General features: G+C 36.4%; 4 protein-coding genes across 5 annotated transcripts; 1 reads left to right on the top strand and 3 right to left on the bottom strand.

The window, feature by feature from the left end:
- Positions 1–190: 190 nt before the first annotated feature.
- Positions 191–2,045, bottom strand: LOC103862887 (probable U3 small nucleolar RNA-associated protein 11). The gene is made up of 8 exons (XM_009140592.3): positions 1,820–2,045; positions 1,643–1,733; positions 1,437–1,528; positions 1,267–1,360; positions 1,091–1,170; positions 895–975; positions 716–815; positions 191–640 (listed from the first exon to the last, which is right to left on the bottom strand). The coding sequence occupies exons 1-8, from the start codon at positions 1,873–1,875 to the stop codon at positions 548–550; spliced, it is 687 nt and encodes a 228-aa protein (XP_009138840.1). The 5' UTR covers positions 1,876–2,045; the 3' UTR covers positions 191–547.
- Positions 2,046–2,424: 379 nt separating this feature from the next.
- Positions 2,425–4,154, bottom strand: LOC103862885 (peptidyl-prolyl cis-trans isomerase FKBP20-2, chloroplastic). 2 transcript variants are annotated; one of them, XM_018658684.2, is made up of 7 exons: positions 3,940–4,154; positions 3,788–3,866; positions 3,538–3,725; positions 3,318–3,427; positions 3,127–3,235; positions 2,960–3,036; positions 2,425–2,713 (listed from the first exon to the last, which is right to left on the bottom strand). In XM_018658684.2, exons 1-7 carry the CDS (start codon positions 4,022–4,024, stop codon positions 2,591–2,593), a joined length of 771 nt encoding a protein of 256 aa, XP_018514200.1. In that variant the 5' UTR covers positions 4,025–4,154; the 3' UTR covers positions 2,425–2,590. The 2 variants fall into 2 exon arrangements, with proteins under 2 accessions (XP_018514200.1, XP_009138838.1); XM_009140590.3 differs by having other exon boundaries at positions 3,538–3,719; positions 3,940–4,153.
- A 16-nt stretch (positions 4,155–4,170) lies between these two features.
- Positions 4,171–7,081, bottom strand: LOC103862884. Its single transcript, XM_009140589.3, has one exon. The coding sequence runs from the start codon at positions 6,235–6,237 to the stop codon at positions 4,315–4,317; it is 1,923 nt and encodes a 640-aa protein (XP_009138837.2). The 5' UTR covers positions 6,238–7,081; the 3' UTR covers positions 4,171–4,314.
- Positions 7,082–7,471: 390 nt separating this feature from the next.
- On the top strand, positions 7,472–12,707 carry LOC103862883. The gene is made up of 4 exons (XM_009140588.3): positions 7,472–11,499; positions 11,826–11,984; positions 12,086–12,194; positions 12,284–12,707. Exons 1-4 carry the CDS (start codon positions 11,182–11,184, stop codon positions 12,496–12,498), a joined length of 801 nt encoding a protein of 266 aa, XP_009138836.1. The 5' UTR covers positions 7,472–11,181; the 3' UTR covers positions 12,499–12,707.
- Positions 12,708–13,211: the final 504 nt, after the last annotated feature.

The raw sequence follows: 13,211 nt of genomic DNA, 5'->3' as shown, positions 1-13,211 counted from the left end.
TATGATGTTTCTTAAATAGTAATTTAAGAATATTTAACGTTTTCTCTAGTAAAAATGGCAAATAATCATAAACCATGTGCGCCAGACATGTGATTTATGCCAAAGGGACAATATCTTCTTTACTTAAGAAATCATGTAATCTCTCCGTTACTTTGTAAGTAAAAGAAACACAAATCGAGAAGAAACCAAAAATAACAAATCAAATTGCACTTTCCCTTTTGAGTAAGATTTGCATATTTAAAGCAAAAACAAAACACAAGAGAAAGAAACCCCCCTTGCTGGTTGCTATAAATAACAACCTTCTTTTCCAACCCCCTACTTTCTATTTAAAGGAATACATCATTAATGGTCTGAATCTTTGGATGTTTCACAACTGCTTTAGCTCCCATGTGTGTATCAATCACATTAACTAATTAGCTTAGCAACAATGTCCCATCAGAAATTCTCATTTCAAGTTCTGGAGATGAAGAAACTATATAGTAAAACTTAGATCAAAAACATGTTGTGAAGAAGATACTACACAACCATGAAAGCTTTTTTTTTAACTTCAGCGTTTTCGATCTGCTTTCCATTTGTAAACCGGTTTGCCATTTGGGTTGAGTATCTCGTCCTCACGCAGCTTACGTTTGCGACCCTTTTTCTAAACAATAAAAAAAGTTTTAGTCAGAGATGTTCACCATTATGTTAGCAAGATAAAGTCATAGATAATATTTACCTGTAGCTCCTTCTGCATTGACATATCCATGTATAGCTTCTCCAAGTCTTTTGCCCTGCTCTTCCTTGCCTCGAGGTCTCTGTATGATCTGTCCATTTTCCTGATTCAAGAGATGGAAGAAGATGCTGAGTATTGCTTTCTAGTTTGATACCTCTCTATGTTTCAGATCAGATGCATACTTTTTAATATCTTTAGGAATGGCTATTGTGGTGACATCACTTTTGCTTCTAGCTTGTAACTCCAGCTCTCTAGCTTCCTCTCTGATAAAGAAAAAAAAAACAAGAGTTACAGATCACAAGGTAACGCATACACTATGGTACTAACTTACTACTAAGCATAACAGAACACTTCATACAAAGTGAAGAAAAAAGAAACCTGTCTTCTGCAAAGTAGACATGTCTCCGGCTAGGCTGGTCCTCCGTACATTGCAGTGATGCAGTAAGCTTATCAATTTTCTACAAAAGAGGAAAAAAAAATGGATAAATATGACTCTTGAGTTTCTGATGTCTAAACATAAAGCTATTGCACTGAAGAGAGAAAGATAGACTTACGTTCTTCTCACTCTGCCATTTCTGGAAGACATATCCAATATCTTGGGTCTTCATTATCATAAGCTCTTCTGCACTGTACTTGTTTACCTCTTCCCTGAAACCAATCAAAAGAGTAGGAGAAACCATGAGCTTAGCAAAAAAATGTGAGAGGCTTCAAATAAGGTTACTACTTTGGTCTATGAACTCCATCAACTGTTTTACTATTGATCATCTTGTAATAGAACTCATCTGGATTCTTGAAAGCCGCCTTCTGCTTAAGTTTCTGCACAAAAAAAAAATCAAGAACAACAATAAAAATTGAAACACTTCATGAACATATACTGTCAAAGGCACGAGCTTTCAATAAACATATCTATAATAAGCATAAAGATTGTACCTTTTTAATGTCTTCCTTTTGGTGGTAAGCCTTAGCTCGGATGACATAGTCCTTGTGCTTCTCGAGGAGACCAAACTTCTTCCTCGCTTGCCTGATACGTTTATTAAAAATCGATACTTTAAGCAGAGAAACAGAGGAAACGAACGAAAGAAGAAGAAAGAAAAGAGCAAAGCTTACGGTTGAGATCGTTCCTTGTGAGCTGGCCGTGGAACGGCATTACGTAGCGACGACATGTTTAGATGGCTTTAACGACGATTTTCCGATGACTCGCAACTCTGTTTTTTGCAAAAAAAGAGAGGAGAAGACGGCGAGATAAGACTTTAGGGTTTATGGGAATAGAAGAATGTCGAACCTTCTGGCTTATACTAAAGGTTTAGTGTCGTCTGAGTCTCGTTGCAACAATTACTAGTTTACCCTTTCAAACTATTTTGCTGTCTGTTTTACAAATAATACAGTTTTTTGTCAACACAAATAATAACAGTTTCCACCTGATCTTTATTTGAAATCACAAAATTGGAAGTTTTCAAAAATCAAAATGTGAGGAGCATTGAACATCTACCGTTTCGAATTACAATGTATCTTTGTAGCGTTAATTAATTGTTTGGGGGTGAATCTTAAAGAGTGCCAAAAGTTAGGGTTAAAAGATATAAAACAAGGAAATGAAAAGAAGATAGGAATAAAGCTGGGCCTGAAGAATCAATGGGCTTTGGCTTGACGAGCCCAAAACGCTTAAAAGACCAAAATATAACCCTTTTTTTTTTTTTTTTGGTCAAAGACCAAAATATAACTATGCTTATGAAAATGCCAAGACTATACATAATCAAAGTCTAAGCAGAAGAAAAAAAAATGTATATTGTCTGTTTGTTTCTTTCTTTCTTTTTGCAGTTTTAGAGTTTGGGAGAATAACCAAGAGTACAGAGATTCAATGAAGCTGCATTACTCAATAAGTTAACTGCAAGTGACATCCGAGTAGAATCCTACTATTGTCCTCCTCTCACAGTTCTGGATACTAACCAGCTCCACGTCAAAAACTTCAAATTGCTTCGAGCTGAAGAAGGTCGAAGGTCCCACCTGGTTACATCCAAATGATGTAGACAGCAACATTTTATTAGTCAAAAATATGATCAATCTTATAGATAAAGACATGTAAAAGATTTATCTACATCAATTAACATATGTCCTAAACGAGCAGGCTCAAGCTAAGACTTCCATTTAACAAAAAAATAGTTAAATCCTCTTCCTCTATATAGCGTCTAACCACCGTCTAGCATTGACAGTCAAGAAGAACGGTGTAAAGTATAAGAAGTAGGAACTAACCGGAGGTCCCAGTTCTGGAGGGATGATGATCCTTCTTCGTCCACCAGGTTTCATGTCACGAATGCCCATTTCAAATCCTGCATCATTAGATAAACCAATCTTCAACTTTCAGAGAAGATTCTTCATTTTAACATCATACACATTACAGGACATGTCTTGTAGCTTGCCTGGAACAAGTGCATTGGTTCCCATACGGATCTTAGCAGGTGAGCCTTGAATGTAAGTACTGTCTATTCGTCTTCCGGACTCATTATATCCAATATAATGAAAAGTCACCTATCAAACAAACAGCATAATAGTATCATAACCAAAACTCTAGTCCCTTTTTGTGATTTGAGTCTAGGATGGGATAATGTACCTGCTGACCATCTTTAGGACAATCACCTTGACCAACATCGAAATCTCGATATATAAGGCCTGAATCAGCTTTTACGTAATTATCTGAAGCTACTACCTTAACCTCAAAACCTGCACTATCACCAGCAAACACAATAATAAGTATTATATTCAGTAAGAATATTAACTCAAAATGAGAAAATAGTTTTGTTTAGAGATGTAATGAGAAGAAGCGTTTAAACCTTCTCTAACAAAGTTGGGAAACTCATCAGGAGCATTGTTCTCTCTCTGTATCCTCTTGTTCTGTTCTAGTAACCTTCTCTCGTCATAAGGGCTCTTAGATTTAGTCTTGGCAGACGATGGTAACGTTAAAAGCAAACACGGTGAAGAAACCAAAACGTAAACAACATTCCTCCTACTCAAGCTGCAACTTTAAAAACCTTATCGTCATCAACAATGGCACAACCAAAGAACAGACCAAAAGTAATTTACCTTTGGTACTTTGGTTCTTGACTCAGTGAACAACACGTCGTGCTTTTACTCCGACATTTCAAGATCCCGAGGCTTTCACCTACAAGAAAGAACTCACAAGCTTAAAGTTACTTTACTGCTTGCTAAGCTGGAAGATAGAGACAAGAACTCACATAGAAACGTCAGCTTCGGAGAGAGAGGGTTTGATAGAATCGTCAGCATAGCTTTCTTTCTCCCTCCGGTGGATTCCTGCAACATCCAATGTTATCCTAACTTCTCTCCTGCGTTTCCTTTCATGGATAATTTCTCTTTAGCCCCCTCTATTTTTAGTTTATTACAATTCACTCCCCGAATTTTTTTTCTGGTCATTAGGCAAAGACACTCCCAGAGCATTTATTCATTAATAAAAAAAATAAAAATTTATTCAACAGTATAAACCTCAAACAAAGAGAGTGATGATTCAACAAGATTCTCATCAACAAATGCAGATAAATAAATTATTACAATAATACAAGTAAAAATGAAGCAATGGTGAGTGTAGTGTAGTATCATCTGAAGTGTCTGTTTCTGATAAGGCCAGTGCCACCTCCTCTACGTTGCTCACCGGAATGAAGTTTCTGCAACCTAATCTGTTCTCTGAACTTTGCTATGAACTCATCAGCTTTTCTATCAACTTCATAATGCTCATTGCTTGCATTGCTCTGGCTTTCCCAAACAGCAGCAACTTCTTCCTCTTCCTCCTCCAAGGTAACATCAGGTTGCTCTGCCTCACTCTCTTCCATAACATCATCATCATCATCATCTTCTGGCTCTGATGTAGTGAGAGTTTCTGAATGCTTCTCTTGGTGTAGTATTATTGCTAGTTCTTGTTGCCATTGTCTTCTTGGTTTTGTTCTTCCATGTCTCTCTGCCCTATCATCAGATGAATCAGATCTTATGGTCCTCACTGACTTTCCTATTGATGAAACTTTACTAGAACCTCTCCAAGATTGTGGTTCACAACATCTTGGACTGTTTGGTATCACTTCCTTGTTCTCACCAGGAAGATCATAATCCTCAGAGTCATCATCATCCTCGGAGTTTCTTTTGTTGTCTTTCACCACCAAAGTATCACTGCCACCTCGTGAAGAATGCCTTGAAGCTTTATCATTCCTTGGTTTGAACTCCAAAGAGTCGTGGCTCCGTGCCTTCTTGACATTCATCTTGTTATGGTCAGACTCTAACCCTTTCTCAAACAAATGGCTATCACTCTTCTGCTGAAGATACCGTCTTCTAGTAGTGGAACGATCAGCACCATCAACGGGTGGTGATAAGGTTAGATCAGGAGGATAAGATCTGCGAGACTTGCTCTTCCCTTTCCAGGAACTTTCATCACTCAGCAGTTTAAGTGATTTAGATCTTGGTCCCTCTAGTTCATCTTCAAACTCTCTCCTCACACCTTCCTCTAACAAAGAACCATCACTATAATGCCTAGAGTGTAACACACGCCTGTGAGTCTCATCGGTCACTATCTCTGGCGATGGAGACGGTGGCAATGATGGCGAACTACACCGTGATGACCCTTGAAGACTCTTTTCCTCCACATTAGAGTTTAAAGACTCCCCAGAGAGAGAACGAGAAGGCGAGAATCTGTTCTTCTGATCATTGGACTCAAAGCTAGTCCGTGATGAAGAAGAAGAAACACTAGACCGGGTCGTAAACTGGGTTTCATCGTCTCCCATTGCCATCATCTCAGCCACGACCTCATCATCATTATCAGCCAATGACTCCTCCTCAGCTTTCTCCTTCTCCTCCTCAAGAGCCGACCTTAAACTCCTAACCGGCAAGCCTAGCGACTGGTGCACAACGTGACCATCAAGACCATAAGCTGGTCTCGCAACCACAACAACCTTAGACCTCCCTTGCAAATACCGCGAGTTCCAGGCTTGCACTTGATTGATCTCACCGTACTCAGACTTATTCGTCTCCTCTTCCTCCTCCTCGTCGAAAACAGAGGAAGCCTGGAGGATTCCAGACACGTAAGACAAGGAAGACTCATCTACACAACTCATCCTCGACTCAACGTTTGATTCTCCGACGTTCCTACGGCTGAACAAACCGTAAGCGACGGCAATGCCGACGAAGAGGAGGTGAATCAGCTCCCAGAGCTTGGTGAGAACCGTCTCTCCGACGAAGTCGGGAGCCTGAGAAGGGAACAATGGCAAGGCGAGGAGGAACATACCGAGTAGGATAGGCTTAGAGAAGAATCCTCCACCGGTTGGGGAGGCAGACGGCGGCGTAGCGGCGGCGGTGGTGCTTCGCGGAGGAGAAGGATGCTTGGTGTATGAACTCGGAGACGCCATTTGATTTTGAGATCTCGAGTGGGAGAAGAAGGAAGAAGGAGTGTTGTTTAGGGCTTTATTGGGGTTGTGGTAAGGTATGTGGAGGAAGGAAAGAAGACTTCGTAGCGACGTAAAAGACAGATCTAACATTAAAGTTGTGTTTTGTTCAGACAAAGAGTGAGAATGCAAACTATCTTGCAACAGAGAGAGAGAGAGAGATTAAAGAAGCTGCTTGTCGGAAAGTCTGTTGTCGGGATTTACGGAATTGACCCTTGGCGTTATCTGCTACGCGAAGCATTCGACGTCGGTTGATATTTTTTTAACATTAGAACAAAAGAAGGGAAGATCGTATCTTTCAGTTCAGTGTCCTGCAAGAGATTCTAGATTGGTCTGACTTCCGTCTTATGTGGACCCAGTTAATGTCCAAATGTTTATGTTACGTCACGTACATGGGCCTATACAGTTTTATTTTGATTAGGAAAACTACTGGGCCGATTATTTCAAGCTAGGCCCAAGCATAGATTATTTGATGTTGATTCTTGGTGGTTTTTGAAAAATGGTGGATCATATAAATCTGAATTTCGCAGTAATTGCCGTTAAAATTTTTTTTTTAAAAAAAATTTAATGGGCCATGTGAAAGAAAAAATCATTTTCATGTAATGATCTTCCTCGCAATTTCGTTTGTGAATCCTACTATATAAAAGGAGCTAAATCATAGCTTCCTAAGCCTATCCACATGTGCACAAATAATCAGGACCAATCAATATGCCAGGTCATCACGAAGTGGGCTTGCAATTAAAAAAATGAAATCTTCACGGCCCAGTCAATAGCCTCATCCCGCAATAGAAAGTGGCCGCTCTACAAGACCACTCACAATAAACCTAGCAGACATCGTCTACGTCTTATCTTATTGTAATTCTTCTTCGTTACCTACCAAATACTATTTACTTTAGACAATTACTTATTTCAACTGTCAAACTATTTTCTTTTGAATTTTCTATTTTTTCAGACAATTTATTATTTCTTACTGTTTTATTATTTATTTTTAGCTAAGTCACTAATTTATTAATTTAAAAATACCCTTAATTAATATTATATATATATTAAAAATGAATTTTTTATTAGTAATATTAAATTTCTATTTTATATTAAAATTTAGTTAGTTTTTCTTATTTGTCATATTTTGTTAGGTTTTAGACTTTTAGATAGGTTATTGATTTATTATTAATTTCTAACTGATTCGCTAATGTGTTAATTAAAAGAATACCCTTAATGAATTTTATATATAATTAAAAACGAATTTTATTTTAATCATATAAAATTTATATGTTATATTAATATTAAATAAATGATTTTAAAATAATATAATAAAATTATCAAAAAAATTTAAAATAAGATAATTCTTATTTATATTTTGTAGCTATCTGAAAACAATAATTTTATTATAAAAGTTAAAAAGATACAAAAAATTATAATTAAATATTATTCAAGAAAAAAACATTTATATAAAGATATTTTCTAAACTATTTCTAAGATATGAGTGTTTTAAAAAATTTAACACGGGATGTTTAGAACACGGGATTATGCTTATGAGAGAGTGGCTCGGGAATGGGCTTCGAGATGGGTCGTCATGAGAGAAAGGTAAATGGGGGAGACGGCGATTAGGTTATTCAGAGGATGAGAAAGCTGTGTGCGTTTTGGCTTGAGTCTCAACAATACGTAGATTAGGGTTAATGGGCTGGGTTGGGATAAAGTGAATTATCAGATTGATGGGATTAATGGGCTGGGCTAGGTGAAAGTAAATTATCTGAGTTTGGCTTCACTTCGGCTGATGGCGCAAAACAAAAATACAGAGTCAGAGAATGAGTTAGCGCACAGGAAGCCCGATCGTGATTTTAATTTGAAGCCTAATCTGGCAGTGACGTGGCAATTTGATTGGTCCTGATTATTTTGAGCATGTGGCTAGCTTTAGGAAGCTTAAAAATAGTCCATTTTATATAGTGGGATATGAACCGGCTAAGTTTCCTTTAATCTTAAAATAGTCCGCCCAAGATAATACAACCTCTCATTTCACATACAGCCACTATAAATTTCTAAAAAAAAACTAAGTTCTACTATCAAACCCATCCAACAAATTTACTACTACCAGTTCTAATTATGACCCGGCCTACTTTAATTTTTAAATAAACATGTCAATAATTTTTAAAAACAAACAAAACCATAACTATGTTCACTTCCAAAAAATATGAAATTAATAAAAATGGGCAATACAAAATAATTCTCATTCTTATCTGTGTAGAACATGCAACAGGAGATCAAAACAATTGGGGCGATACCCTCGGACCTCATCCAATAATCGTTAGGATCATTAGGATCTGACCCATCACAAATCACAAAAAGAAAAATGCTTTCCTAAAAACAACTTTCATTTGTTTTGACATCCAGATTTGTCTTAAAATACTTACTTTTAATTATTCCAACTACATTTTAAATGATGGCTATTAACCACTAAACATGAACAAAAAATAGAAGGGAGGGTGCCTATTTCTACGTCTGACACAATGTACCAACGCTTCGAGGAAGGGAAAATTTATCACATTTGATATTTTAATCTTCTTCCCAATAACCAACGTTCAGGCTTACCGTTCAACCATACATAATCAATATCAATGAGACAACAATTATTACACTGATTCAAGAAAACATTTCACCGATTCCTTCATACATATTCCGGCCCCAACGCTACTCTCAGTTGATCAGGTTAGCAAGTGCAACCAACTTCCTCCCAGGTAAAAAAAAACAAAAACCAGATGTTGTTGGCCGCATATGCCTCATATAAAAGGAGCTAAATCATAGCTTCCTAAGCCTATCCACATGTGCACAAATAATCAGGACCAATCAATATGCCAGGTCATCACGAAGTGGGCTTGCAATTAAAAAAAGGAAATCTTCACGGCCCAGTCAATAGCCTCATCCCGCAATAGAAAGTGGCCGCTCTACAAGACCACTCACAATAAACCTAGTAGACATCGTCTACGTCTTATCTTATTGTAATTCTTCTTCGTTACCTACCAAATATTATTTACTTTGGACAATTACTTATTTCAACTGTCAAACTATTTTCTTTTGAATTTTCTATTTTTTCAGACAATTTATTATTTCTACTGTTTTCTTTAACAATATATGAACCGGCTAAGTTTCCTTTAATCTTAAAATAGTCCGCCCAAGATAATACAACCTCTCATTTCACACACAGCCACTATAAATTTCTAAAAAAAAGCTAAATTCTACTATCAAACCCATCCAACAAATTTACTACTACCAGTTCTAATTATGACCCGGCCTACTTTAATTTTTAAATAAACATGTCAATAATTTTTAAAAACAAACAAAACCATAACTATGTTCACTTCCAAAAAAATATGAAATTAATAAAAATGGGCAATACAAAATAATTCTCATTCTTATCTGTGTAGAACATGCAACAGGAGATCAAAACAATTGGGGCGATACCCTCGGACCTCATCCAATAATCGTTAGGATCATTAGGATCTGACCCATCACAAGTCACAAAAAGAAAAATGCTTTCCTAGGAACAACTTTCATTTGTTTTGACATCCAGGTTTGTCTTAAAATACTTACTTTTAATTATTCCAACTACATTTTAAATGATGGCTATTAACCACTAAACATGAACAAAAAATAGAAGGGAGGGTGCCTATTTCTACGTCTGACACAATGTACCAACGCTTCGAGGAAGGGAAAATTTATCACATTTGATATTTTAATCTTCTTCCCAATAACCAACGTTCAGGCTTACCGTTCAACCATACATAATCAATATCAATGAGACAACAATTATTACACTGATTCAAGAAAACATTTCACTGATTCCTTCATACATATTCCGGCCCCAACGCTACTCTCAGTTGATCAGGTTAGCAAGTGCAACCAACTTCCTCACAGGTAAAAAAAAACCAAAAACCAGATGTTGTTGGCCGCATATGCCTCATCCAAGGAAGTGATTTATATAACCACTACACAGATTCAAAAATCATCATTGGATTGCGTTTAGACAGGTACTAACTTTACAACTAAACAAAATATAATACTATAATTATTTTTAGTTCGAAATTGGTACGTCTAACTTTATGGGACAAGGAGGCATCTAATTTCAGAGAGTTAAATCACATATCTACCAGGAAGAACCAAATCGTAATCATCACAAGTATCATTCCACGATTACATGAAGGTAATAAACTAAACATAAAGTTTACGACAAACTAGATGCTTACAAATATTTGACTTTCTCAGGAAAACTATCACTCACAACCACACCTGGATCGCACTTCTACTTTGACAACGATATTGATATCATACAATGCTTCGAAAAGAAGAATAAACTGCTATCCTAAGCCTCATAGCAAACGACACCAGTCAACTTTTAAAACACTTACGTTACCACTTCCTACGTCAATTAAATAGGCACACACAAATACTATTTTCTCTTACGAATATTAAATTCCTCAAAACAATTTATTATTCAAACTTACTATTTTTTTTTTTTTAAATGATCACCGCTTCCAACATCTTTGCATTATAAAATAAACAAAATTTAACTTACCCTTTCAGAAACTTCAAAACTCCAAATTTAAATTGAGCTGACTTTTATTAAACATGTAATCCGCGCTAGCGCGGACACCGACCCTAGTTTTCACATAAAAGAGACTACATTCGCACGTAGTTAAAGATTAATGTCCTTTAGATTGTACTACTCCTTCCATGTTTAATGCTATAAGCGTTTAATGCAGTTCAGTTAACGATTTATTTATTTTATTTTAACTGGTTAATTCTTGGTGGTTTCTACTAATTTTGGATTCATGTAGATGCAAGTTTCTTAGTAATTTCAGTGAGTCATGTAAAAACAAGAATCTAATGATCTTCCACGCAATTTCCTTTATGTAGAATTTTATTCCACATAAAGACACCACTTTCGTTATAACTTTATTACACCAAAAAAAAAGGTCACTTGCATGTGTATAAATATACCTCTCCCATGTCTAGTAGCAAAGACCACACAGAAAAAGAGCATTGATGGAGTCTGCTAAATCAAACATGAATGCCCACCAAAACATCATCGTGATGCGCCACGGTGACCGGCTCGACCATTGTGAGCCAATATGGGTTTCAACCGCTGAGAGACCGTGGGATCCTCCGCTCGTACACGATGGTAAGGTTCGAGCCTTTCAAACCGGTCAAAGAATCCGATCTCAGATTGGGTTTCCGATTCACCGTGTCTTTGTTTCTCCTTTCCTCCGCTGCATCCAGACCGCTGCCGAAGTCGTCGCCGCTCTCTCAGCCGACGATCTCGGTGACAACGCTATGCCTTCCATCGATATCTCTAAGCTCAAGGTTAGACAATAACACTAATTCTTTAGAGTGTAATATAGTAGACTTAGTAGTTTTTTACTTTTTACTAATGTTAGTGATGTATCAATATCATAATTACTTTTTTACTAATGTTGGTGAAAGCCTAATAGTGTGTGTCTGTGAATATATACCTACAAAGTACGTATATCTGAGTTGTGATAGATCGTATTAATTCACAAAGTACGTATATATATATATTGAATTGTATGATAAATTTACTAATTTTGTAAGCTGAAACTTCAAAAAGTCTGTTGATCATTTTTATTGAAGCATTAGGGATGCTTTATGCCTTGTCTATTGTGCTTCAGGTGGCTATCGAATTTGGATTGTGCGAGACACTGAACACAATGGCTATTAAGAGTGACGTTGTTCCCAAAGATGGGAAGTTTGATTTCAAGTTTTCAGATCTTGAAGCTATGTTTCCTGAGGGAACATTTGATCACAATGTGGAAATGGCTTATAAAGAGGTACTCTCTCTAGCTACAACATTCTTATAGAAGATTCCTACTTAATCTCTTCTTCATTTCTTTGACTATATTTTCCACGATTCTATGCTGGTTGTGTCTAGTTTCCACAGTGGGGAGAATCTGTGGAAGCCTTTAAAGAAAGATATGTTAATACATTGAAGATTCTTGCAGAGAAGTATCCTTCAGAGAATTTGTTGCTAGTCACCCACTGTAAGCAAAAACATTATGGCTTTTTTTAGTTTTATCTCAAAACCGACATTTGTCTAATCTTGAGACCGTTTATTGTTTGAAATTTTCAGGGGGAGGTGTAAGTTCTATGCTTTACAAATACTTCAAAGACGCAACTAAGTACTTAGTAGATTACTGTGGTTGTGTTGAGTTGAGAAGGCAGCTTATGGATAATGATGGATTTGGTGAATCTGTGGACTTTGAGGTGGTTACAAGTCATGGTGTAGCTTTCAAGGACAACAAAGCCCCGATTCATGGTCCTCTTATAATCCAATCTCCCATATAGACGGCTTTTATATGAATATTTTTGTGACGGTTAGATTCAGTGAAACATGATTCAATAATTTTTCATTCTCTTCCACAAATTTTCGATAACACACATATTTATGGTTCATTTTCTTTATTTTATTTTTGGTTTTTTTCATTTTCCCCTTTTCCACTCATGTAATCTATGTTTCATTTTAATCAATAAGAGATATCATATTAAAATATAAATTGAAATGTTGTACTACTTTAATTATTGAAGGGGAATACTATAAGCAGAGTAGAAACAACAACAACGACAATAACATGAAATGAAATTTTAAGGAGATTAAAAGCATAGCTATCATTTCTCGTTGCTATTATCTGGGAGCAATGATAAACCTTACGTGCGTCCTTCACGTAGGAGGGGCACTTGCACTTCTCATCAAGGATCGATACCAAACGCATAAGCTCTTTCTTAGACTTGCAATATATATTCATTGCCTCCACAATCTTCTGGCAGTTTGCTGGCCATTTAAAATACGATTTCTTTCAAGGCTTTGCACTTGGTTTCATCAAACTTTACGTTTTTGGATGTAGTGGAAAAAACATGACTTATCAAGGAGAATATATTAACTTCTTAATTGTTTCCAGTCAATACTTATTAGACTTGGCTTATATATAAAAGATATTTTTAATGGATGTAAATGTAATATATATATTATATGTACTTTTAGAACCTATAACCTAGAACTT

This window comes from Brassica rapa, chromosome A04 (assembly GCF_000309985.2).
Source record: "Brassica rapa cultivar Chiifu-401-42 chromosome A04, CAAS_Brap_v3.01, whole genome shotgun sequence".
Taxonomy (NCBI): Eukaryota; Viridiplantae; Streptophyta; class Magnoliopsida; order Brassicales; family Brassicaceae; genus Brassica; species Brassica rapa.
Note: the sequence above shows the minus strand (reverse complement) of the source record. Positions and strands in the feature narration are given on the sequence as shown.